Source organism: Cyclopterus lumpus, chromosome 13 (assembly GCF_009769545.1).
Source record: "Cyclopterus lumpus isolate fCycLum1 chromosome 13, fCycLum1.pri, whole genome shotgun sequence".
NCBI lineage: Eukaryota > Metazoa > Chordata > Actinopteri > Perciformes > Cyclopteridae > Cyclopterus > Cyclopterus lumpus.
The window spans coordinates 3,332,082-3,358,743 of record NC_046978.1 but is presented as its reverse complement, the minus strand read 5'-3'; the positions used below and the strand labels follow the sequence as shown (position 1 = coordinate 3,358,743).

The following is a 26,662-nucleotide window of genomic DNA, read 5'->3' as shown; positions in this document are numbered from 1 at the left end:
TACCTAAAGGGGTTGTTGAAGGGCTCTGTATACTTTTTTGCTCAGCCACCGGTCCAAAGCCTCCAAACGCTTCTTCCTACAAAAAAGAAAAAAGAAAACTTATTTTGTGACGATACAATTAAGGATAAGAAGCCATGTTGGTTAACATGTCAAAATGACCTAGATATACATAATTGTTTAAGTCTGACTCAAATGATGTCCTCAATTTCACTTTTGCCTGCTGGCATACTCTGGTGCTCTCATGTTTCTCTGGCTTTTGAGATGACAATCATATCGGCATTTGGAGAAGGCACAAGAACCCACAACAGAATTGCAAACATATCTTACTGGGTGAGTAACACATTGCACGGCGTTCCTGGACCCTAAGGGAACAGAAAAAGGCTACGGTAGTTGGTCATAGCTAGAGACAGCCAGAGCAAAGACACACACAAAAAGAAGCCTATATTCTACAACCATGTGAGCCTCCTTAAGCTTTAATGCAGTTTACGTCCTTTCCACTGGTATGGCAAAAGAAATATGATGTGTGGCTTGAGCAGGATTCAAGGTTTTATTCGCCATTTGTGCCAGTCCAGACGTATTGGAAATCTTGTGCAGGGCTCTCCGAGTCAACATTTGAGAAATAACACTACAGTAAGAGAGAAAAAGTAAAATATAAAAGAAACACTATACAGAAGATAGAAACACTATACAGAAGGTGCCACTAGAAGAAAAGGCAGTGCAGTTGCCTAGATGTAAAGGGTTTATCCTATGTACAGTTCAAGCTTGTATGCATGATAACATGCTGACATTTACCATATTTGTAGGACATTCTTCCCATCATGCTAACGTAGTGATTTCTCTCCAAGAAAGCTGAGGCTGACAGGACATTATTCCCTAATTTAAGAGATTTTCTCAACTGAAGGACATGTTTGGCCTGTTACATTAAATTAATGGACATCACCAAAGACATTAGGAGTCATCCTCTAGACAGCATGAAGGTCCACACCAAATTTCATTCAGTTCATTCATCAAATAGTTGGCAAGATATTATACTGTATTTTGACAGTCTGACCTTGTCGCATCAAGGAAAAATATTTCCACCGATCACTCCAAGAAATGAAAAACAAAACTGCTTCACATGCACCATGAGTCCCGTTCTTCCACAGGGAATGTAGGTGTTATTACCTTAGAACAAGTGCCATAAAACATATTGCCGGAACACCAACAAAGACTCATCGCCCATCAGCCTGGCACTGGGTCTAACGATGTGGCAAAAGCATATGATAACCTAGCCTGGCAGAATCACAGGATGTAGGCAATACAATGCAATCTTCCACAACAAAAACATACCATGTTCCAGAAACATATGTAAGTAAATATATCACAAGTGGCCGTTGATATTTCACTTATTATCTTCCTGACTTAAACAGTTAATCTTCTTTGTGACTTAATTGCAATGCTGCTGGTTCCAAAAATGATGAATGCTACTGTAAATGTGATATGTTCAGAGTAGACTGCATCAATCCTTCCTCTCATGCCTCTGTAAAGCCTTGAGCTGTGCAACAGAGCAATCATTAGAGAATTATGACATATTCAGTATCCTGATCCGTGCCACTGCTTCTTGTAATCAGTGTGTGTGTTTAAGAGTGGAGGTGAGCATGTCATTTAATCACGTTTATTTATAGCAACGTGTGGAGATGCAGTTGAGGTCTCGTTGGCCCAGTTTGTAGAGCAGCTGCTATCTAAGTGTAGTCCACACAATTGCACACATGCAAACTGATTTTCACCAGCTACGAGTTACACACATCTCAGCATGAATAATTCATACTTTAATGTGCCTGAAACGCACGCACTGTGGAATCTAATAAAAAATATATTAAAAATCACTAATGTGTGCTACTTAAGTGTCTCTTTCATCTGTTCTACATATAAACAAACACCAATAACAAACAGTCAATAGTGCTGTTTGTCCTGGCAGGCAGTACTTATCCAAGCATCCTCCACTCCTCATCTCCTAACGCTTCTCTCTACTTTCAGTCTCTCTCCTTTTCCCCTCTCCTCACTATAATACCAGCATCCTCTCCTCTCTAAGCAAGCTGCTGCTTTTGGTTGGTGTTGTTGCAAAGCGGAGGGGGGTGGAGAACCAAAGGACAGCTCTGACTCGCTTGTGATAGTGCGAGAAGCAGTCAATGACATCACAACACACATAGAGTGGATTGCACAGGTTTGTATACACGCACACTCACACATGCACACGTGCACCTCCTAAAACGGTCAGCCACAGTCACACACGGTTTGAGGAAGAAAAAAAATCCTCACACACCCCTTGCGCGTGAACTGCACAGCAAGATGTAAACATGCAGAACATAGGAGTGAGGATGCGGGGGAGGGGAGCACAGGCGAGGCCAGCAAGCAAACATGAGTAAGAAAAGGAGGAGGGCTGTGGGAGGAGGGTGAAGAGGAGAGAAAAATAAGAGACAAGGAAGCAGCATTTTGACCACATGCACCATCAACAACAGAGGGAGCGCAGTCGTCTCCTGGGAGCAATGATGATGAAAGGGGTTTGGGGTATCTACATGCTCATGCAGAAGCTTGCCAAATCTAAACAGGCCTCCCACACACGACAAGCCTCCCCTTTCGACTCCCTTATTCCTGTACCCTGCCATGCTCCCAAACACATATTCAGTCACTCACTCATTGCTCGCTCACTCGCTTCCCGCCCACTGGCTTCTGAGCATAGAGCAGCAGCGTGTGAAACGCAAAGCTCACCATGAGCTCAATAGTAGAGCAGACGCAAGGAGGTAACTTCAAGAAGTAAACACTGCAGTAGACTAGCAGGGTCCATGTACTACCTTGCAACATGCATTGGGTAAAAGCGATACTGGAATGACCTGAGTTTCTCTATTTTTTCTACTTCTTATTTCATCGGTTGAGGAGTGTAAAAGCAAGGCATGGTTTTCAACACAAATGTTCACATCTGAGCGGTTGAACTTCCTGCTGGTCTGTCACAATTCATGTAACTGATCAATGCATAAATTACTTGAATGAAATCACTAAAAACCCATCTGAGTCATTGTGGAAGAAACATTATCATTTCCAGGCGGTGCGGGGGACTGTCCCCGAAAGTTATGACGGATGTGAATATGGGTTGAGACTCGCCTCTATCAGTTTGACAGCGCCTTGCACTCTGAGAAAGCGAGGACTTTTACTGCAACATTTAGGAGAAATCAAACTGGTTATAGACGATGGGCTGCAGATTAGGAACCAGTTTCCCAGGCAGGGTATAAACCAGGCGATAACCTAAAAAAGTTATTCCTTGCTTTCTGAAACACATCTTCATTTTGAATTACTCAAAAATGGTATTCCAGACTAAGATTGATTAAGATGTATTCTAACCACCTATACTAGTCATCATTAGTGAGAGTTTGTGCACACTGCCTGAAGGTGCTCGTAAAAGCTGTAATCACATAAAGCACATAACTTGGTTGAATCAGAGGAATAAAAACCGACAAAACAATGGAAATGGAAAGAGGTTCAGAAACCCCCAAAAAAGAAATCTTCATCAGGATCAACCAACCACATCCCTTGCAAATTTGGAGTAGCTATTTACATTCACAGGCCACATTAAGGAAGTGGTAAGCTTTCAAATTGAACAAACTTTCTCAAAAACTTTTAGTTGCCAAAAATGAACCATGCCGTAATCATGACATAGGTAGTCAGGTGCTGATCCATTATAAAGTGTTTTTTGGAATGAGTCCACAGTTTCAACTGCATTACCACTACTCGTGAGGATGATTTCTAGAACTTTTGCAAAGGAACATTTTTCCCATCAGCAACAGGACTACATTTTATGGGGTGACTGTGGCTCAGTGTTGAGCAGGGTCGTCCTTCAAATTAGAGGATCTGCGGTTCGATCCCCAACTCCGCTCGCCCATGTCGATGTGTCCTTGGCAAGACACTGAACCCAAAATGTGCTGCGGTAGCTGTGCCTACATTGTATGAATGTGGGTATGAATGTTAGTTACTCCTGATGGGCAAATGACACATTTGCCACTGCCATCAGTGTATGAATAGGTGAATGATGACTAGTAGTGTTAAAACCATTTCGCTCATAAGATGTAATGTCAGTCCTTGTTTTTTTATCTACTTATCATTTATCTCCCTAGGAAATAAAATCTATTTTGCTATGCTATGTTTCAAACCATCTGTTTCTAACAACCCAAAACAAAAATGTGCCAGCATTTTAACATCTATTATCAAATATATGTATGTATATTATGGTAACATTAAACCGTTAAACACATAATAAAATAACTATATCTGTGGTAAATGGGTTAAGCACACAAACATGGTATGGTCTTTTAAAGGTTACCATATTTTGCAGTGAGAAAAATTACCACCGGCATCAGGATCTTATCATAAAGACTAACGACTAATTGTGCAATTATCAGCAGCAAACTTTGTCACATAGTCTCTAGTTTATTATTTATGATTCAAATCTACTAGTTATGTTGAACACTCACTTTTATATAAAAGAATATACGGTTTTACTTCTTTGTGTTTCACTTATGATTGTGGGAAATTTTAGCTGAATGAATATTCAGCTAAAATTTCCCACAATCATAATCTACTCTGCTCTTGTGTTTCACCGAGCAGAGAAGAGAAAGGTGAAGTGAAGATAACGTTGTCGGTAATGCTTAAAAACAGGCTCGGGAGTGAATGACACTGTGGAGTGAGCATTATCTGCGCCAGATTCGGTTTAAAAAATAGTCTTCTAAATGCTACATTGATTGTCAGCAACTGGTAACTTAGGGATTGGGTTTTGTGTGCAAAGATTATTTTGACATGCAGCTAACAGCGGTTATAATTGTGTTCTTGACCACTGTTTTGGTATAAGGAAATAATGGGATAAGTGACTCAAAAGAAAGTAACCGATAAATATTCATCCATCTCCACAAAGCAGTAAACATCGGGGAAACACTGCTTCACACAGGAGTTGAACTGAAGTCGTAACCATATCACCAACTAGAAGCTGCAAATGGTTTCACATTGATGTGGTATCATACAGTAAGCTATATCAACTCTTGCCATTTAACCAACCAAACTTTTTTTTTGGTATTGATATGACAACTATGCACATAGTTCACACTACTCATGTTCATGTTGGGAGAAAACAGTTTAACAATTTAACAGATGACAATTGCAGCGATCCAAACAAGGAAAAAGAAAACACAATCTATACTTGTTCCCTATAATAAGATGTAATGAGTTTAAAGTAAGAACTAAGTTACCCACTCCAAGAGAGGAAACCATCAGAACAAGTAATAAGGAGAAAGGGGAGGACATGAATTTGAGGGGGATGTCAAAAGGATGTGTTATATTTTCAGGTTAGGACCCCGTCAGTCAGTTTGATGTTAGAGAACACATCTTAAGAAGTCATTCCTCACTGCTAGTCTGAAAACAACATGTTTCTTCACACATTCCAGGAAGCATTTCTCTTATTTACTGAACAGACATGCCTCATCCCTTCCTGGAATGTAGACCCTATATGCCCCTCTGATGACACATCTTTAAAAAGGCCACAGAAGAATTCAAAGAATTACTTCAACAGATACTCATATACAAAGCAGCACATATGAGTAATACCAAAGGGTTTTGTTAAAGATCTAGTCTTAGCCACTGGTTATAACACCTTATTTACTATACTAGAGTGAAGTACACAGTGGCAATGCCTTGTGACCTGTCAGCCCAGAGCAAAAGGTGGACATTTGTTTTTTCAAGTGTCCGAACACTCGGTGCAACTGTTTCACATTTGCTCGACAGCACATAGACCAAAACAAACACTTTCCAGGGCAAGATGACTCCTCTTCCTGCACCTCGCACATAAGGATACAAGAACAGTCAACGGCCAAGACAAATAGACTGATTGGCACGTGTGCATAGTGTGTGACACACACACACACCTCTGCAGGCTGGCAGGCACCCTCAGACAAACACCCTCTCCTACCCACCCAAGTAGGAAGCTTGAATTGAAGTTCTAATCAAAATAAAGACAAAGAAGACACGCCTACTCCTGAGTGCAGTAGGGGACAGAAAGTCTGACACCCCTACCACCCCACACACACACACACACACACACACACACAAAGAGTAAGAAAGACAACACAATTGCCGCCTTTCTCCCAGTCAGGCAACTCCTAAAGCATTCTGCTGTAGCAGAATAAAGCCATGGATGGGAGGGTCTGTGACTAATACTCCACCCAGCGTTGTCCCGTTGGGAGGAGGGGGGTCGCCCCGCACTCTTTGATATCCCTGCCTGTGCTCTTTCAGCCGCCCGCACTTTGTGAGAGCTAGAATAAAAGCAGACACAAAGCTTCCTGCTCCAATCCACACGCTGTCTCGGGGATGGGTAAGCGGGTAGGGGGGAAACGATGGGGGGTTCTTCCATATAAATAGGCCAAACACCTGCTGGACTGAAGCCCCTTCCGCTCAAACACACTATTTCTAAACCAGTGAGGCAAAGAGACATTTGGGTTGATACATCTATTCAGCTGTCCTTTTGTATGAATGATTAAACATTGGTAATATGTAAGTGGAATAGATGCAGCAGAAGGCCATATATAATGGACAAGGAACAAAAAGGGAAAAATTATTTATTATTATTTATTATTAAAATTATAAGTATGATGAGGTAGAAAGTGAAGTTGTGGTTGAGGTTATCGGGGTAATAAGGTCACACATTTACAAAATAATCTACATGGACTACACTCTGCACCCAAAATAAGAAGCAGCAATTTGGCCAGATCAAGAAAATGAATTCCCAACACACATACAAAAGCTAACAAATGCCTTCATTTGGAAAGCAACAACCGACAAGCGCCCTTTTGAGTCACCCAATAGGCTTTGTAATCCATTCCAAAGTGGCAGCTGTCAGAAGAAAAGTTGTTCTGCCTCTCAGACGGGGTTGTGTTTGTCTGAAGTGGATTTGGGCCTTTCTGTCTGGATGGAGGAAGGAGGGGTAGCCAAGTGTCCGGCTGGCGCTCTGTTCAGGGTCGCCCTGAGAGCTCAGCAGGCTGCAGTGAGCCTGAACAATCGTGCCCTGGTCTGGCCAGACAGGCACTACACAGACTCTCAATGAAATCACCATGCTGTGTCCGCAACTTCCATAGGCTTCAGGTTCCATGGGGATTTAATGGTCCAGTCTGTCTCCCCACATCCCAAATACTGTATATTATGAAACTTGAATGTTAAAAGTACAGTAGAAAATATTTCACAGTATTCTACAAAGTCCAACTTCAATAGTATAGCAGCAGCTTTTATAATCACCAAAACATGATTCCAATGTATGTCAAATGTTTACAAGTTCTGAATAAAATAAACATAGCTAAATGGCTAACTAGGATGCATGCAAATAGAGCTGTGCTTCAACCAAATAAGCAGTCTGTGGAGCACTAGAGTTGGTGGTAAACATCCCCACACAGTGTAACGTTACTCCCACTGCAATGAACGCATGCTGCTCATCATGAAGAAGGAAGATGGTAGTTCGCTAAGGCGAACACACCCCCACATCACACGGTCCGTCAAGAAGAGGCTCGTTGTTATTGTAGCCAGCCCTGCATGCGCACTGTCACTAGCAAGTCTCATTTTCTGATAAAAAAAACAAAGCGAAATCACACACTCAGTCCTGCTCTTAATCGCACTTCAGCGCTGATGAAAGTGATTCCGAGTGTCTGGCTGCGTACCAGGCGGTTTATCCGAGCATTATAAAACCGATATTATCTTGGTAATAGCTTCGTACTGACTGTGTGGAGAAGGGGAAAACATGTCCACCTCCCATTTTCCTATGCATCAGCAATAGCCTCAGTGGCTAGCGTGGCGTAGTGCGTAGCATGGTAGCTGACTCCTAGCTTATCACTAAACAGCCCTGGTGATGATTTAGTTTATGTTTGAGCTCCGCCAACTTCAGCTCCAATGCTTTAACCCGCTACGTGGTAATGTGCTGAGCGGCGATAACGTGAAGCGCAGCGCCTTCTGGAGCAAAACGTGCACCTTTAACAGCGCTTCCGACAGGATGATGTTATAGTTTTAGCTGTGAGATATGGACAGCTAGCCTGCGAGCTAACCAATCAGCTATGTTAGCCGAGCCTCGCTCATACCTCACTGCAAACAAACAGCCCTCGAGCTTATGTTGTAATTACTGAGTTGTTAAGCTGATATGTGGCTCATATATATCTGAACGAGTGAGCGAGGAGATAAGGAAGAGCCCTTTCTCTCATACGTTATAGACAGACGCTAAATTAACGTTAGCTTTTCACAAACCACAACTGTGTACTCTCGCCTCCTTCAAAATGACATGTCTTCTTTTCAAACATACTCCACGCTATCTTGAAGGTCTCGTGCTATTACACCACGGCGGCAGAACAAGGTGCTGACATCATATGTCACTGTTAGAAGTAAAGATTGAAGCCAATACGGGACGATAACTTTTCCTGTGTTGATGTAACGTTACATGGGTGAGAAGGCTTCATGTTAAAGCTAATGTCAAGTAAGCTAACAGTTAACTCGTAAACCGGTTGTAACGGCGAAGTTACACGAGGAACTTGTAATGTGTTAACTGCACTTTATGTCGTAATTCACCAGATAACACGGGGGTTTCTCCGGTGTTTTGGTCGGGCTAGCAGAGTTACGTTAGCACCAATTCATCCAAACTGTGTGGATGTAGCCTGTCCTCTTATTCCACTGAGATGAACAAAACTTTCTTTTCAGTTGGACCTTTGAGACCATAAATCTGATAACCATTTGGTGTTTGTGTTTTTTGTAACCAAAGTTGACCTTATAGCATGTTAGTGTAGAGTTTAAGGCCACACAACCAACACAAAGTTCACAGAGCATCCTCGGAAATGACAAGTTTGCTCATAGCCACACTTAACGTTGGGAGGAAAGATGGGCAGCGTTTGGGCAGAGAGAGCAACCGTTAGCGTTCCATCTCAAATATCTCCAAGGAAAGCGCGCTCTGCGGTTGACTAACCAAAGCTCCCGGGGTTACCATCGGGCTTCCCCCGTCTTGTCCTGTGCTTACCTCCTCGCTGCTCGAGTCACTCGATTCCCCCAAAACATCCCGAAATTTCTGCAGGTTGCTCCCGATAACCGACGAGACCTGTAGTGCAGCATCAAAACCGGGTCCGAGCCCAGCTGCGTTAGGGTGGGCTCCCGAGACACTCCGCAGAGAGGCAGTAACCCTAATTCGGCCCGCTCTCCTCCCGGTACCGGAGTTGCAGCTCCCTCCGGGCCGAGCGGGGAACCGCCACCGACAGCTGTGCGCCATTTTACACTCTCTGCCTGTCTGCCCTGCGATCAGAGATACCTCGGTGGGCGGAACCCTAACCCAGCACTCCACATAAACAACCTCTACCACAGCGCTCTGCTCTCACTGGCCGACACATCATTATGCAGGTTGCGGGGCGGAATTGAAGAAACCCGACAATGCATTTAGTCAGCGGCCCTATTCAGAGTCTGCATGGCCGAATCCAATTCACGTTCAGGGGCTTTGCCCGGGAAAGGTGCCTCGCACTTGAATCACGAGGAAAGGACAAGACCGTTACCTTGTAGTGTGGTTTCCCAAACAATGAGAGTGAGACGCTTTTTATTAGCTTCAGCCGAACTCTAAGATGAAGACAAACTATGACATAAAAAAGCAATATTGTAATATAAATTGTATGTATGTATTGAGGTAGGGGCGTTGCAATTAATTCTGCACCCCAGGGAGCTCGTTTTGCTCTGCTGCCCCACTCCCAACACCACCCTTATTAAAATATTTTACAAGATACATTATTGTTTAATGCATGAAACTACATGGAACTACATGAATATATCTTAACAAAGTAAAAACCTTACATTCGGCTATAAACAAACCACACAGTATACACAACAAGGAGATCATTCCTGCCCAGTGCAATACGACTTTATAATAAATCCCCTCTGTCCAAATCAATCACTCAACTATAACACCGTCACACTGTTTTTTTGTTTACATCTTTGCAATATTGTTTTGTTAGTTAATTTAATATCATTATATTCTATTTGTTGTATATATTGTGCATTTCATATTTATTATTGCTATACTTGCATGTTCCGTTCGGGGTATCTTCTGACGTATTTGAAATTTAGAACAAAATGTTAAAATCTTTTAAGCTGGTGTTTACCACATACCTTATTTTAGGCATCTAACCCAAAATACATTAACACAATATTGGCTTTGAGTCAAGGGAACATGGAAGTGCAAAGCTTATTTCCGTAGGACTCCTTCCTGCCAGCACTCTAGAGAGAAAGGTCCTCTCTCCTCTCCCTCCATCGACATGCATTCATGTCCCATGTTCAATGAATTCATGGTACGGAGTCTTTGTGCTTTCTCTTGTGCATTATTATTATGTCATATTTGTTTTATGACTATTGCTAATATTACTGACACTATCATTATATTCTATTCACTGCTGCTATTATTTCATTATAGCTGTTGTGCTACTATTGTTGTTGCTGTCCATCTCTTTGTCTTTCTCCCCCTCTTGAAAAAAAGTGATTTGGAGTTAGTAATTAGGTAATTAACAGTAGTTGACAATTGACTATAAAGAACATGTTGGTTGACTACTACCAAGTGCATGCAAAGGGTACATTTAAACTAAAATGTAATGCAATGTACAATACTGAGTCATGATCATATTCAGGATAACTGAATTGATTAGTGCTATGAAAGCCATAGTGTTTGTATAAGGTATACGTAGTACACTGAAAAAGTGAGACTTGCTACTTTTAGTAAAGACAAAGAGCACAGTCCAATAATGTAATCGGAGAGTGTTTCTCGATACTCATTAATAGAAATAGCTTAACGTTTAAGTTTAAGATGTTAACTAGATGTGCAAGTTATAACCAGGAGATGGGTGCTTTGACTGATATATGTACTGCGCTGATAACAGAAACACAAACGTTACAAGTATGTTGCAATGGAGTGAAAAGAGAGCAAAAATATCAATGTCTTATATAACGCACATTATTTTTTATTTTTTAATGATACTGTACATCCAAAATAAACATTTTATAATCACAATAAAAATATTGAATTATAATTTAACCCATGAAATCATTCAGGTGGTAGATATTCAACATACAGTATGAGAGCATGCCAACAAATACAGAATTTTTCTCTCACATTTTGCCCTTTTATACAACCACAATTGATTTTGAATTAAAAACATTTAATTCAAAAGCTACTCAAAAACAGGTTATCTTTTTTCGGTCTTTAATATTCTACCCACAGCTCCATGTATGCCCGAAAGAAACAAACTCATAATAATGTCTCATAAGAGTATGAAACAAGTCAGATCCTCATTCGTTGATATTTACAACAAGGCTCTTGGTTTTAGTCATCGATTCTATTGATCATTTGTTTGCCTACATATTAATATATTATGCTTGCACACAACAACAACGATCTGTTCAAAATGCTAGATCAGGATACATCAGTTAATCGGGTGAATGTTAATTTAAAAGATGTCAATGATTATTACACAGTATACACTGCAAGTTATTGAACACCATACATTCTGCCTTATTTTTTTTGTTCAAACACAACAAATGTGGTCATTGCAAAGATCTTCAAAGAAAAAAGAAAATAGAGGTTGATATGAGTACATTGAGAAAATATTATGAGCTTTTAACATATTGCAAAAAAACTAGCCAGAATATATTTGCAAGCTCCTTTTTCGGCCCAAGACTTGAGTTTGGAAACATCGAACAATTAAGCTTAATCAAAGATGCGCCAACAAATCATCAAATGTTTAGACTTGCTGTATATTTAGACTTGCCGTCTCTAAATATGTATTAAAACTAGGCATTGTAGATATATTATGACGCATGGGTCTGTGACTGCACTGCTTATTTTTCACCTCAGATCTAGTTAGTTTGACTTTGGAGGACAGTTTGGAGACATTTCAGGAACAGCCACCATGTTTTTGCAGGTTGAACAAAGTTGATAGTGTTTTCTTGCCTTTGTGTATTAGGAGCAGTCATTTTGTGCGTATGTTCAGTGGGTCTGTGAACAGATATTAAACATGAGGATCAGTTTACTTATCTACTCAGCCCGTAATACAAATGGTTTATGTCTTCTTTCTAAAATTGGTGACCTATTTAATGGCCAAATTAGCCAAATTGTGAGCAACATTTTTTCCAAGGACAAAACACTTTACTATACCATTTAGTTTTTTTTCCCTCGAGATGCCCATCACACCACTGTCAATTAGTCTTAATTTGTAGTGTAAGCATAGCAAATAAGTGTCAATCAAGGCCCCACTTAACTATCAAGCAATTTGATAGTGGACTTTAGTTTAATATTTTGCATGTACTTCATCCTAAACTGTGGTTAAAATGTGTAGTAACTAAAACAGTTTAAATCCTTATTTCCAACAACCGATTAGCTGATCTGAGATCCCATTAATGACTTTAACTAGTGCTTGATTAAAGCAGGTGCACTTGAAGATGTTTGTGTTCAGAGAAATAGTGTGGTTTTGTGCTTCAGGTGTCTTATTACAAGATTTTGAAGATCACCAAGTAAATTTAAATTGATTCCACTAAAATAAAAGTCCCACACAATTAAATTCAGTTTTACCTGTGCCTTGCCTTTAATTGCAAATATTATTTACAATGCTGCTTGAGATTTAACCACAAGAGCTGAAATGTAGGATGTTCAAGAACTTTAAAAAGCAGTGCATAATGTATTCTTCATCAAGGTGAAATCAAGGTCAAATTATAAACAGTTCAATCAATGTTATCCCTTAAGAGTTCCCAAAAATACTTACCGTACAGTATAAAATGTGGTTAGAGCCAGCTGGTCAATCAGCAATTCATACAGTACATTCAACAAGTCCTGTTGAAAATGATACTTCTGGCCACAGTTCTGATTGTAATAATAACTAATTAATACACAGTATTCAGGGAGAAAAAGAACCAACGGTTGTATCACCCTACTTATGTTACCATAGGGGATCATGGGACTCGAACAGCTACTGTGTGGATTGGTATGGTGAGGAAGTTGTCATCAGCTGGTGGGCTGCAGTTTGCTGGACTGTTTTCGCGGATAGAATCCACTGAGCGTGAAGGCTGCATGAAAAGGCTAATGCGATGTTAGTCTGACCGGAGAAATCAGAAGAAGTCCAGAGGCAAGCACACCATGGATTAGCCAAGAAGCAGAGGAGCACTCAAGATGTGAGCTGGTAAAGAAAACAGGGATGCAGTCATTGTTTATCACAGCGAAGGATCACGGGCTGGCTAGCCACTGGGTCCCAGCTGCAGACTCTCCTGCTTATGTTTATCCAGCCACTGTAAGATCTGCTGTTTGAGTTCCTGGTTTGGCCTGATCTGGTCCATGGTTAGAGGACTGCGGTTGAAAGGGTCTGTCTGGTCACTGCAAGGAAATAATTAATCAATAGTTGCTTATTTGACTCCAGCACACCAAGTTGACTATTCAGTAATACTGATTAATCAGATTACAAAATATCCCAATAAAGATACAGATATCCCAATTTCTCTGCTTACAGAAAAGAGAAATAATGACAATGATCTCGGAAGAATTTCAGTGCCTGTAGAAAAGGAAGTAACTAACCTGAGGAGATGCCTTGCTATAGTTGAGCGATCAACTGTGACATTGGAGGAAGGGAGTAGAACAGGATCGAGCATCAGAGTGGACATGATGGGGTCCAAGAACTCATCTGGGGCATCTGCATATGTCTCCTCTTCCTGCTGCTGTCTATCTGCATGGGACTAAAACAGATGCACAATGACAACAAACATTGAGTGTTTCCACCTGTAACACTTAGCACAGATACATAAAACTAAGATTTTCTGGAAAACAGTTACCAAGTCAAATGATACCTTTATTTTATCAGCAATGAGTGCAAAAGCAACAATCATGTCTCCAGGCTTGTTTATCTTCTTCAGTACCCTAACTGTTTGAGAGAAGAGGATAGGAGAGTACGAGCGTCCATCCTTTGGAACTGTAGCACAGAAATTCTCCTCATCACTGCCAAAGACAGAACAAACTTCTCTCAGTAATGTGAGTATTTCTGCTCCAGAGAATATGGCACCAATACAATGATGAGTTTAAAGAAGATAATATAAACAAGAGACTGGTATTTCCACAAGGAGGAGTGTTCACAACATACCCCAGATTCAGGTAGATGGTGCAGATGTCAGAAACAAGCTGCTGGGGCTTGAAGTCAAACTCACTGAAGTCCTTGACTTTAAGAGCACCCATCTTCGGACCTACCAAGTGCTGAAGGAAGTAATTCAGCATGGAGATGATCCTTTCAGCCAGGAAGGGGTGCACAAAGATCCCCTTGATCTCTGAGGGAAATGAAAAACACATTTAACGGATGAAGACAGACTTTAAATGAGTGAATCCATATGAATACTTAAATACTTTCTGCCTGACCTGAGGTGAGGAAGGCCAGTGTGCCGATGGTCTCATTAGACATGATATTGTGAAAGCGTCCTAACTGTGCCAACATCTGCAGGCTTGACTCCTTCTCTTTTTGGGCATCGGGGACCAGTCCTTCCCACTCTCCTCGATCCCGTTCCAACTGCAGAACCTTGATTTTACTCAGGTACTACAAGATAAGAAAATTGACTTAAAAACGGACTACTACAAAATTAATAAACACTTATTAGTCATGACAATTTAAATCAATTATCATTTTTGGAAGGCAAATTGATATATCACAATCATCAACAAAATGCTGTCATTGTAAACAGTATTTTGTGCTAACATTTAACACTAATTAAATGCAAAGTAATCAATAGAATAAACACTAGAGAAACAGAAGTGTAAACATTATGGTACTATATACTACATAACAGTAATGTGATGGAAAAGCTTATTTGACAAAATTGGTGTAACGTTTTGTATGTTTTCATGATCTTACCTGAATAGCCTCATCCAGTAGAAAGATGGCATCATTCATCAGTAAGTTGAGGAACCTGAGGAACAGAGGGGGGTTCATGGCCTCCAGGTTCTCAGATGCATATTGCGCCAAATGCTGAAACAAGAGATGTCAAACTAAATGAGGAGAACATTGGGATCAATCAGGTATATATTCCCCTGGTAATAAAACCACGCATGCCTGTTATTACCCTCTTCATTATGTTGCTTTTACATTCATGGCTTTTGTGGGTCACAAGGGGCCAAAGCCAATCTCATTGAGTGCATTGAATAAAAAATAATGAAACATTCTAGACAGTTTAGCAGGAAGGTCATACCACTATCTTAAATTTGGAAAAGAGTTTACTTGGAGGAAAAGTCTCAAATACACCAGTTTCTTATTACCTTGATGCTCTCTCTGTAGTTTTCTTTGTCCCACATGTACTTGAGGATGGGATACATGGGTCTTCTGTAGTTGAATTTCTGTTCAAACTGATGAGGATCACCTGAAAAACAGAGAGTCAAACTAAATAAACTAGTTAAATACCTGACTTGAAAAAGACCCCAAATGATCCCAAGAGACAGTTTTCTTTTATTTCTAATTGTGAATGTTGTGTCACGTTGTGATCAAATGCAGCCTTTCATCAGGTTCTTTCTAAACTCTCCAATAGTGCATACTTGCAACAGCACCTGTGAAGCAATCTGAATGTGGCGTTATCCAAACAGTTCAATGCTGCTTCCATCTACAACTATTGAGGAATCCAATACCTGTGAATTCAATGTCTACAAACACAGCGATGAGGGACTCAGCCAGCTGAGGTGCATGTCTATAGGAGCAGAAGACTCTCTCTCGCTGAAACATGATTGGCTGAGCAGCACCAGCGGCCACCGGCTCCATGTGGGGCATCACCGCCTCTAAGACCTCTGCAAGTTTTGCTCTTAAATGAGGGTTCTTCATCCTGTTGTGCATAAAGGGCAAAAGAGATTAAAGTAAAAAGTCCAAGATGGTTTGCACCATTCAAGCCCCATTAGGAATCTCTAATCTTCCTTTCTACCGACCACAATTACTGACATGATAGAGATAGATTAAGACATGTACCTCTCTATGTTACCCATGAAGACAGTAATGAAGTTAAGAATCTGCTCCAGACTTTCTGCAGAACTCTCCAAAACATCGTCTGCAAATCGACGCAGGAAAACGAAAAAATCTCCCAAATTCTCTGCAAAAAACTCTGACAAAACAAGGCACACTTAAGTGATGACTATCAAATGAGGGAATATTCAGCATGATCAATAATTGTACGACGAGTGCAGTCATTTCAAAACATTTTGAAGTATCGCCAGTTTATAAGCCTTCAGGTCAAAAGGTATTTCAATTAAAATGTTTCAAAGAACTGAAATCATTATTAAAAACATATTTTGACAATAAAATGGTGTGTAACGTATGAATAAATGACATGCTTGCAAGATGTCATAACACCAGTGTATAAATGCGGATAACATTTGTGTTGTATTTTGGATAGTGATAGTAAGAAAAGGGGCAGAGAGGGGCCCCGACGGGCAGCAAAGAGCCGCATGCACAATGTCAGCTTTTGTTAACAACAGACTGTTTCACATGCTTTAATTTAAAAGGTAAAAAAGACAAACAATAAACCTAACCCTAATAAAGCCTGAGAAAATTAGGAGAAATTACAATTCAGAAGTTGGGCTTTTAGATCTGACCTACCCGGTACATAGCAGAGCATAGTCTTCTGTAGGGAGGACAGGGGGAAACTGAGTGCTACATGTTCAGGCCCCTGGTTCCCCATACCAAGCTGAACCAGCAGAGCAGCCGTGGAAGCTTGGAGGTTAAGGCAGCATTGCAGCATCGCAGGCTGCGTGGTGGCAGCTTTGGTTGACAGGTAAACAATCATCAGACGCTCAAACTGCTCTAGGAGCTGCTCTGACATTGGGTTGCCTGTTCGCTGGGACTCCTGCCATGTCACCTGGAGCCGGTGGAGAGACTGGTTCATCTTCACCATCTGCTCATGGAGTCTGCACATGCACATTAAGCATGTGGACAGGTGCACAGACACAAACAGAACAAGACAATGCAGGTTATTGTTGACAAATGCGACAATCAGGAAGATACTGTACACTACTTTTCTTAGGGATATGCGAGACAGAAACTCTTGAACATCTTTATGGAAGTTGTGCTGCCGCTTGTTCGAAGATACCTGTGGAAGCCAAGGTGCAGGGTGAGTTGTGTGAGGATGAGGTTTTCAGTCAGCAGGCTGTAGGACTGCGCTGACTCCACTGGCTGCTGAGGGGGCACAGGGATCAGACAGGTTTCCTTGTCGAGACCTGGTATAAGACATTGGGAATCATTTAGTCATGAACGTTAATGCTATAAAACAGAAAAAAACACTTATAAAAGCAAACAAACACCAGCTGTAGTAACACTGCTCCATAAAACATTATTTAAAATGGTAACATTATGCTCATTTTCACACATATTAACCTGTTACGTGCACATTGCGATGGCGCCTCTCTTCTTCGCTCAGCTCTTTGAGGGCGCAGTAGGAAGGGTTGAAGGTGAGCAGTTTGTGTGACCGTGGCTTGCAGAAGGGCTGGCACAGCTTCAGCAGTGCTGCACCCAAGTTTAAGAAGAATGCATCTGAAGCGTACATCTGGAAGAAGATTTCCGGCATCTGATTGGCCCATATCTTGACCCGGCCAGCATTTGCCTGCAGACAGCTGCCCAGCCATAGGAGCAGCAAATGGCGTGTCTCACCAGATCCCTGGAGCAAATTTTTCAAGATCTGGTGCAGCTTGTCATGAAACTGACCCATAAACTGCAACGCAAGGGGAGTAAACATCATAAGCCCCGAGACATTTGTAGTTTGACAATCCATTAATGATTTAATTTCTATAACAACAAAACAGCCACATCAAACTAAAGATAATCTATTTACCTGGTGGATGTTGGCCTCCTGAACCTTTGTCTCCTGGGCGCTGGAGCGGGAGGGGTTCAGGAAGTAGCCATGTCCCTCCACTACACCTGGGGTTTTCAACAAGCAGGATATACTCAACACTGCTCCCAGTAGGGTTTTCTGGTACTGCAAACCATTAGATGGGTCTTTGGGTTGAATGTGTTCCACCAATACCTAGGAAAAAAAAGAAAAACTGTTTGAAAAGTTGCTGGAGGAGCCCTGTAAAATATTATGCCATTACGGTATATCCGATTACGATTATGTGATTACTGGTTATTACTGTATATTAGTTGAATAGTACTGGGCACTGAAGAAGTTGTTGTGAGTTGGCAAATATACAATCACTTTTGCAAACATCCCTGTGTCTCCTGACCTTGGCAATATCTTTATGGTGGCTGAAATAGAGCAGGACATCTAGGTAAGAGTAGAGGAGAGGCTGGCACAGGTCCATGTCTTTGATGCGTCCCTGGAAGATATCCAACACTGGTGCTATCACCTCCTCGAAGGTACGCACCTCCTGGTCAGAAAGCAGGCCAGCAATGACCTCCTCCACAAACTCAACCACCTCCTCTGGCTCTGAAACACAGCAACTTTGTAAGAAACTGAGGAGAGGGAACTCGAGGAACGATTTAGCAAAGACAACAAAAGAAATGAGATGAATACATGAATCCTGAACTTACGTGCTCCATTGAAACTTTGCAGCAACAAGTCCAGAAGCTGTTCGTAGATATTCTGGCTGATGTAGATCTCTGGGGTTAGCAGAACCGTCCGTGTGTTGGAAACTGTCAGCTTCTTACAGCAAACAGCAAACGACAGTAACTTCTCTGGTACCTTTGTCACCTAATGCACAGATAATAAAGTCACTGAATTATGGAAGGGCATGGGTTATTTTTATGCTTTAATTAACATGATTAGTCTATTAACAGACGGTATTCTCTGAAAATGATTGCATTTGAGTGCTACAATTACAGTCTTGGAGGAAAAGCCAAACACCTCTTCTTTGGCCCTCTGGTAACAAGCGAAAAGGTAAGGGATGACACATTTCTCTCCAGAATCACGATCAGCAGACAGGTTAACAGCGCTGCATGACGTCATGTAGATGAGGTGGTTTCCTGGCTCTAGTACGAGCAGACGGTTAAACAGAGCCTGGAAGACACAAATTAGACCGTGTAAAACCTTTGGAACATCTGCTTACTCACCCATATATATTCTTTAAGCACCGAAAATAATAAAAATCTTTATATGTCACGTGGTTCCTTAAATTCCTGTCCCTATTTCTTACATAATAAATAAAGATGTTGGTGTTGCTTTGAGGTTGCCATTTCTTCACCAATCATACCAAATATGTAGTGATATATTGAGAGTAGATAAGGAATACATGGAAATAATTCAGTGATGACATAAAAACACATTGACATCTGACCTGTCCGATGTTGTCCATGTCGAGCCAGTCCTGTCCATCCAGATCTGCAGCCATCTCCTCCAGGTAAACACAGCGAAGGGGGATCCCATTACCTCCTCTCAGACTGGGGTCACCTAGGGTGAATAAAACCATGGTCCCTAAAATACAGTCAGCTCAAATCATATTACACATAACAACCCTCCTCAACAGTCACACAAACCAGACCAAGTAGAAATACTTGATTAATTGTCGTTGAACAACAAATCAACAGCATTAACGTCAACATCAAAATAAACTACCAACCAAGTAGCGTTGGAATCCCACCAGCCGCTGCAAAATCGGGCCAAGAGCGTAAAGTATTGGGGCCAATGGCCCCTTCCCTACTTACCCCCTACTTTAGCTGCCTTTGCTCCAACTGCACCCACTTTCACCCTTCCTTTTGATCTCAACTACACAATTGTAATGTTTCTTGACTGCATCTTGACTAAATCTGTCCACAGACAATTTAGAAATTGAAACACCTTGCTAAGTATTCAAAACCACTTCTTTGATAGTTGGGGTCCCCAGGACCACATTTTGCCCTGATGACACGCATACAGACTCACAAGGTGAAAACAATACCACACCCAGGGATTTACATTTGCCTCACACTGCTCAGCTTTGGTATTATAGCTTTACGACTAAGTGTAATCAAATCAGGATTTTTGAGGCCGATCACTGAGCAGTATCGGCTGGTCCTGTCATGATCACCGATCTGGGGTCTTTTTTTATTATCCATTTCTCCATGCCAGTCAACAAGCGATTCTGCTCTTTTCATGTGTGGATGTCAGCTCATCTCTTGCTCTCCGATTGGACACAACTGACAAATATGTGCTACAAGTACGTAACTTAAATAACACAATCAAAAACAGCAGTGATTCTAGGCTGGCGATACAAAATAGACCACACAAATGCCAACAACTGTGTTGCAGCTGAAGATAGCAAGCAGCTGTGATGAGGGCCGGTGGCAGTATGAACCAGGCAATAAAAGGTGTTTTGTTTTTTCGTCCTTTCACTTACTGTTGTCCAGGGTGATGAGAAATACTCGCTGGATCATGTGATTGACATTGAGCTGTTCACAGAGCTCCTGCCTGGACCGGAAGGAGCGGCTGATCTCTGCCACAGAGTCGTCATTGTCATCAACGCTGTCTGACACAGAGTTTTCTGACTCTGACCGGCTATCTTCTGAGTCCTCCACTGTGACACAAAAAACAGATGGTAAATATGAAACCATGTGGATTCATTTAAAGAAGATGTCATTAGGACCTAAACTTACAAGAACAAAACAATGCTGATGCTTCTCTTACACAACAAATTATATATGTATTCATTTTATTGCATTTTGTTAAGGATAACATTTTGAGTCCGAGATCCCTAATAGGTATTGACAATACTTATTAGAGGATTGCAGTAGCTCTGGTAACTCTACTCACATGATGGTTCAGCAGATTGTTCTGGTTTCTGGCCTGACGCAAACTGCTTGGCATCAGCAAGTGAGCTGAAGAGGGCAGCAAAGGGGTTGCAGGAGATGTTCTGGTTGTTGTTGCCCTGGTCAGTCATCTCATTGGGGCTCAACACTCACTCCATCCAAGATCCCAGCCTTAAAGTGCCATTCGGACACGACAACTAAGTGGCAATGCTTTCTTTTCAAAATCTTTTTACTGAAAATCTCAGGGCTCGGTAAATCTATTCAACATTGCTATTAAATATACACCAATGTGGTATCATATCAAAAAAAATAACAACAATGACACTATTAACAATTATTCAGTACGTTAGCCCCCCCAATCACCCCATCAACTTGTTTCATGTCACGGGTAGAGTTAGATGCATGTCATAGTACGCAGTTTGTGTGTTTTAAAAGGGTCAAAAAGGGTCCCCATAACATCTCCAAGTTAGTCCAGGACGTTATGTCTCAGAGCCACTGACTTCTTTCAGGATGTAAGGTATTCTGCATCCTTAATGTAGCATTACTGCCTCCAAAACTCTAATCTACTACCTACAGTAGTCTCATATTTGCAATTCTGCAAACAGTCCCCATCTCTCTATATTAGTGTTGGTGTGTGTTAAAACATAACGCTCTACTGCTTTTATCTCTTTATACTGATCATAATAAACTGCTCGGTATGTTCCAGTGATGTAAAGTGAGCTGTTCATATCCCTGTTCAAGTTTCCATATTCTGAATATACTCATTACAATGTCGTCCTCTCCATCCCACCCACTCTACATTGGATTTAATTATATGATATTCTTCCACAATAGCGCGTGACGATGTTTCCTCCCTGTGACTACATGAGAACACTTTTTGACCTGACAGACACAATAAGAGATATATTGACCAATAGCACAAATACTCCGTACAGTTACTCAGTGAAGACAGTATCGATCAATGGACTGATCAGTTAATTACAGAGAATGAACGTCTTGATGTGTTGTCACGGTTACTCATCGCCTAACAGCTATGTTGTCGTGTTACTTAACTAGTGGCGCTAGCTCTCCAGCTATCCACTATTACGGTGTTTGAAGCGTGTCATGTCCCCCGTGAAGCAACGCAGAAGCCCCTTTAGCTGGTTGGCTAACTAGCCAGCCGGGTTAACGTAAGCTAGCAGCATTGGCCGTCCTGCATGAGTGCTAGTTAGCTAGTTAGCAAGCTAAGCTGTCATGGGGTCACCACGACTCTATTTCAGCGTTGATGTCATAAACTGTTGTTTGCATTTCGCGTATTGTCGATAGTAACAAGTCTAAATAATGTATACAAGCGATAAAGAGGGCTGTCCTACCTGCTTGAATGGAAGAAGTGTGTGTTTTTGATTTTTCTTTAAATGCTTCCACGAAACCAGTGGCAGTTCCTCTGTAAATTGAAATCGTAAACGTCATCAAAAGGAGACGAGGTGTCTTTGCTGAGTAAGTTCACAAAATATGAAACCGTTATTCAAAACGGTTTAATAAACCAAGCTCTCTGTGCGACTGTGTTGTAGAAAGTGAATGTACGCTGTAAATAATAGTTAGAAAGATTAATATAATATTCCCCACGTTTTAACTATATTCTCATTAAATATCGGTGGATATAATCCTTTTAAAGTTATGTAAGAGAAATATAAGCTATTCGACCAGACACTACTTCCACTTTATGTTAATACCAAGTTGTCTGCCAGTACTAAATCATATCATCAATCTGGTGTACACTGTTTATTGTAAAGATTAGTTTTTTGTTTAGGTGCATAAACATTTCCATTTGGGCTTCAAAAAAATTATATTGATCATTATCATAATAATGATTTATAAACTCAAATATATATTTATTAAAATTAGTGATATTGACATTTTAATAAATGATAAAAGTAAACATAACATTTTAAAAAGTAAAAGTAAATAATTACACACTAATACAAATATATACATAAAATAATAATGTTAAATGTTTTATATGAAATACAATAAACTTAATAAAAATGCATGGGGACTAAAGTCTGATACAACTGCATAATAATATGTACATGAGGAGTGAATGTAGATGTACACAGTTAACATAGATTTGCTGTTATATTGCTGCTATGATATTACAATATATCCTGTCACTACCTTGCAACTTCTGTCTACATATGCTCTTTCTATTTTGTATCGTAATGCTATTTTAGCTTTTTAAATTCTTATTATTTAATTATTTTACTTTCTCTATTTATTTGTACTACTGCTGTAATTATGTTGCTGCAACGAACACATTCCCCACCGTAAATCAATAATCGTACCTTATTATGTCATTTGCTAAATATCTGAGATTTATTTCTTGGCCTTTTTAGAAAATCAACAACATTTAGAGAAAAAGATTTGAACAAAATATGAATAACATACCTGCGCCTACGGGTTGCGGGGAGTAAGGCTCTGACTGTTGTTTGTGCTTATGCACCGAACAGCATTTCGGAGTATCCGGCCTTCTTGGAGTCGGTGGGAGGGGTCCTGGAAAGGGCGCCGCCTGCCGACTCCATAGTTCTCCTGGGAGACTTCAACGCTCACGTGGGCAATGACAGAGAAACCTGGCGGGGCGTGATTGGGAGGAACGGCTTGCCCGATCTGAACCCGAATGGTGTTTTGTTGTTGGACTTCTGTGCTAGCCACAGTTTGTCCATAACGAACACCATGTTCGAACATAAGGTGGCTCATAAGTGTACCTGGTACCAGAACACCTTAGGCCGGAGATCAATGATCGACTTTGTAATCGTATCATCTGATCTGCGGCCGTATGTCTTGGACACTCGGGTGAAGAGAGGAGCAGAGCTGTCAACTGATCACCACCTGGTGGTGAGTTGGATCAGATGGCGGGGGACTCGGCTAGAGAGACCTGGCAAGCCCAAACGTGTAGTGAGGGTGAACTGGGAACGTCTGGCAGAGGATCCTGTCCGGGAGGTCTTCAACTCCCACCTCCGGAAGAACTTCTCACAAATCCCGAGGGAGGCTGGGGACATGGAATCCGAGTGGACCTTGTTCAAAGCCTCTATTGTGGACGCGGCTGCTCGGGGCTGTGGCCGGAAGGTCATCGGTGCCTGTTGTGGCGGCAACCCTAGAACCCGGTGGTGGACACCGGGGGTGAGGGTAGCCGTCAAACTGAAGAAGGAGGCCTTTCGGGCCTGGCTGGCCCAGGGGTCTCCTGAAGCAGCTGACGGGTACCGGCGGGCCAAAAGGGCTGCAGCGACGATGGTCGCGGAGGCTAAAACTCGGGCATGGGAGGAGTTCGGGGAGGCCATGGAGAAGGACTTTCGGTTGGCCTCAAGGAAGTTCTGGCAAACCATCCGACGGCTCAGGAAGGGAAAGCAGGGTCTACCCCAGGCTGTTCTCAGCAGGGGGGGGAACTGCTGACCCGGACTGGGGACATCGTCGGGCGGTGGAAAGAGCACTTTGAGGAACTCCTAAACCCGGCCAACATGTCCCCGGAGAGGGGGCAGCGCCGGAAGACTTTGGGGTGGATTCACCCATATCCCTGGCAGAGGTCGCTAAGGTAGTCAAAAAGCTCCTTGGTGGCAAGGCGCCAGGGGTGGATGAGATCCGCCCTGAGATGCTGAAAGCGCTGGACATTGTTGGCCTGTCTTGGTTGACACGCCTTTTCAGTGTCGCATGGGGGTCGGGAACAGTGCCCATGGACTGGCAGACCGGGGTGGTGGTTCCCATCTTCAAGAAGGGGGACCGGAGAGTGTGCTCGAACTATCGTGGTATCACACTGCTCAGCCTCCCGGGAAAAGCTTATGCCAGGGTGCTGGAGAGGAGGCTCCGACCGCTTGTCGAACCTCAGATTCAGGACGAACAGTGCGGATTCCGTCCCGGTCGTGGAACAGTGGACCAGCTCTTTACCCTCGCAAGATTACTGGAGGGGTCCTGGGAGTTTGCCCAACCAGTTTACATGTGCTTTGTAGACCTGGAGAAGGCTTTCGACCGGGTCCCTCGGGGGTTTTTGTGGGGGGTGCTGCGGGAGTATGGGGTGCCGGACCCGTTGGCACGGGCCATCCGGTCTCTGTATGCCTGCAGTAGGAGCTGTGTTCGTCTCCTCGGTAGTAAGTCAGACACGTTCCCGGTGGGTGTTGGCCTCCGCCAGGGCTGCCCTTTATCACCGGTCCTGTTCGTGACCTTCATGGACAGGATATCTAGGCGCAGCCAGGGGGCGGAGAGGATCCGGTTCGGGAGTCTCGGGATCGCCTCTCTGCTGTTTGCGGATGATGTGGTCCTGTTTGCCTCCTCGGACCGTGACCTCCAGCATTCACTGGGGCGTTTTGCAGCCGAGTGCGAAGCGGCAGGGATGAGAGTTAGCACCTCCAAATCTGAGGCCATGGTGCTCTGCCGGAAACCGGCGGATTGCTCCCTCCAGGTGGGGGCAAACTGCCTACCCCAAGCGAAGGAGTTCAAGTATCTCGGGGTCTTGTTCACGAGTGAGGGTAAGGTGGAGCGGGAGATCGACAGGCGGATCGGTGCGGCTGCAGCAGTAAAACAGGCGCTGTACCGGTCCGTCTTGGTGAAGAGGGAGCTGAGCCGGAAGGCAAAGCTCTCCATTTACTGGTCGGTCTACGTTCCAACCCTCACCTATGGTCACGAACTCTGGGTCGTGACCGAAAGAACGAGATCTCGGATACAAGCGGCCGAAATGAGCTTCCTCCGTAGGGTGGCCGGGCTCAGCCTTAGAGATAGGGTAAGGAGCTCGGACATCAGGGGGGAGCTCGGAGTCGAGTCGCTGCTCCTTCGTGTCGAAAGGAGTCAGCTGAGGTGGTTCGGGCATCTAGTCAGGATGCCTCCTGGACGCCTCCCATTAGAGGTTTTCCGGGCACGTCCAACTGGTAGGAGGCCCCGGGGAAGACCGAGGACACGCTGGAGGGATTATATCTCCCGGCTGGCCTTGGAACGCCTCGGGATCCCCCAGAATGAGCTGGAAAGTGCTGCGGGTGAGAGGGAGGCCTGGGTCGGCCTGCTGAACCTGCTGCCACCGCGACCCGACCCCGGATAAGCGGGTGATAATGGATGGATGGATGGATGAATAACATATAGACTTACAATCACTTGTTTCCAGATCTCAATAATAATCATTGTTTTCTCTTTTTTCTCTTTAATATGAAACTATGTGAAGTCCGTACACCACTTCATCTGCTTGGGATTTATTTTTGATGTGTGCTGATCGTCAGCAGAGGGCAGCAACATACTGTATCTCCCTCTACTGTGTGTATGAAGCTGTAGTTTGAGACATATTTGGATATATATATATATATATATCCAAATATGTCTCAATACGCACAAATGGTCTAGTTCAAATCTGCAGCTTTAGTTACATGTTTTACTTATATTGCCTTTTATTTAATTAAGAATTACACTTTTCACATATGCCCCCATTCTTTTTATTTTATCTGATTATTTTTATATAAGCGTTGCCAGTGTCTCCAAGGTATGCTTTGGAATATGGATTACAATTGTCCGAATGCACTACATACATACTACACATTCTGTGGTTTATGTATTGGCTCCCCGTCTGACCTTGTAATTCCCTTTACACCTATAGGTCAATCAGGTGAACAATGATTAAACCTCCTCATTTAAAAAAATGTCTTCATATCTGTCCTTGCTCCCAGTCAATTTTATTCCAAGCAAGTAGCTTTCTCTTTCATTCTCATTACTGTAACTTGAAATGGTATGTTTTTTTCCTTCTTGCTTACTTCCTGCCGCTTCTTTCAAATTCATCCAATTCCATCTTTCCACTTCAGGTACCTCACATAAGGTCGCCTCTCTAGTAAGTTATTTAGACTCTTGTTTTAAATGTGTATTCATCAAACAAT

At 42.4% G+C, this 26,662-nt stretch overlaps 2 protein-coding genes across 9 annotated transcripts in view; both read right to left on the bottom strand.

The window, feature by feature from the left end:
- Nucleotides 1-9,358, bottom strand: part of kmt2a (lysine (K)-specific methyltransferase 2A) — a 38,984-nt gene extending 29,626 nt beyond the window's left edge. For all 6 annotated transcript variants that reach the window (XM_034548115.1, XM_034548121.1, XM_034548119.1 and 3 more), the window contains exons 1-2: nt 9,059-9,358; nt 4-76 (exon numbers count right to left, since the gene is read on the bottom strand). In XM_034548115.1, coding sequence (XP_034404006.1) covers nt 4-76; nt 9,059-9,304 — 319 coding nt within the window. In that variant the 5' untranslated portion in view covers nt 9,305-9,358. The remainder of the gene's footprint in view (nt 1-3; nt 77-9,058) is intronic.
- Nucleotides 9,359-11,014: 1,656 nt separating this feature from the next.
- Nucleotides 11,015-22,257, bottom strand: ube4a (ubiquitination factor E4A (UFD2 homolog, yeast)). 3 transcript variants are annotated; one of them, XM_034548368.1, is made up of 20 exons: nt 22,139-22,257; nt 20,791-20,957; nt 20,378-20,554; nt 19,340-19,452; nt 18,886-19,062; nt 18,597-18,756; nt 18,290-18,492; nt 17,899-18,090; nt 17,445-17,778; nt 17,161-17,287; nt 16,671-16,978; nt 16,044-16,176; nt 15,713-15,903; nt 15,350-15,450; nt 14,949-15,062; nt 14,459-14,633; nt 14,190-14,370; nt 13,900-14,047; nt 13,631-13,788; nt 11,015-13,432 (listed from the first exon to the last, which is right to left on the bottom strand). In XM_034548368.1, exons 2-20 carry the CDS (start codon nt 20,915-20,917, stop codon nt 13,297-13,299), a joined length of 3,255 nt encoding a protein of 1,084 aa, XP_034404259.1. In that variant the 5' UTR covers nt 20,918-20,957; nt 22,139-22,257; the 3' UTR covers nt 11,015-13,296. The 3 variants fall into 3 exon arrangements, with proteins under 3 accessions (XP_034404259.1, XP_034404260.1, XP_034404261.1); XM_034548369.1 differs by having other exon boundaries at nt 20,791-20,983; nt 22,139-22,249; XM_034548370.1 differs by having other exon boundaries at nt 18,910-19,062; nt 22,139-22,249.
- Nucleotides 22,258-26,662: the final 4,405 nt, after the last annotated feature.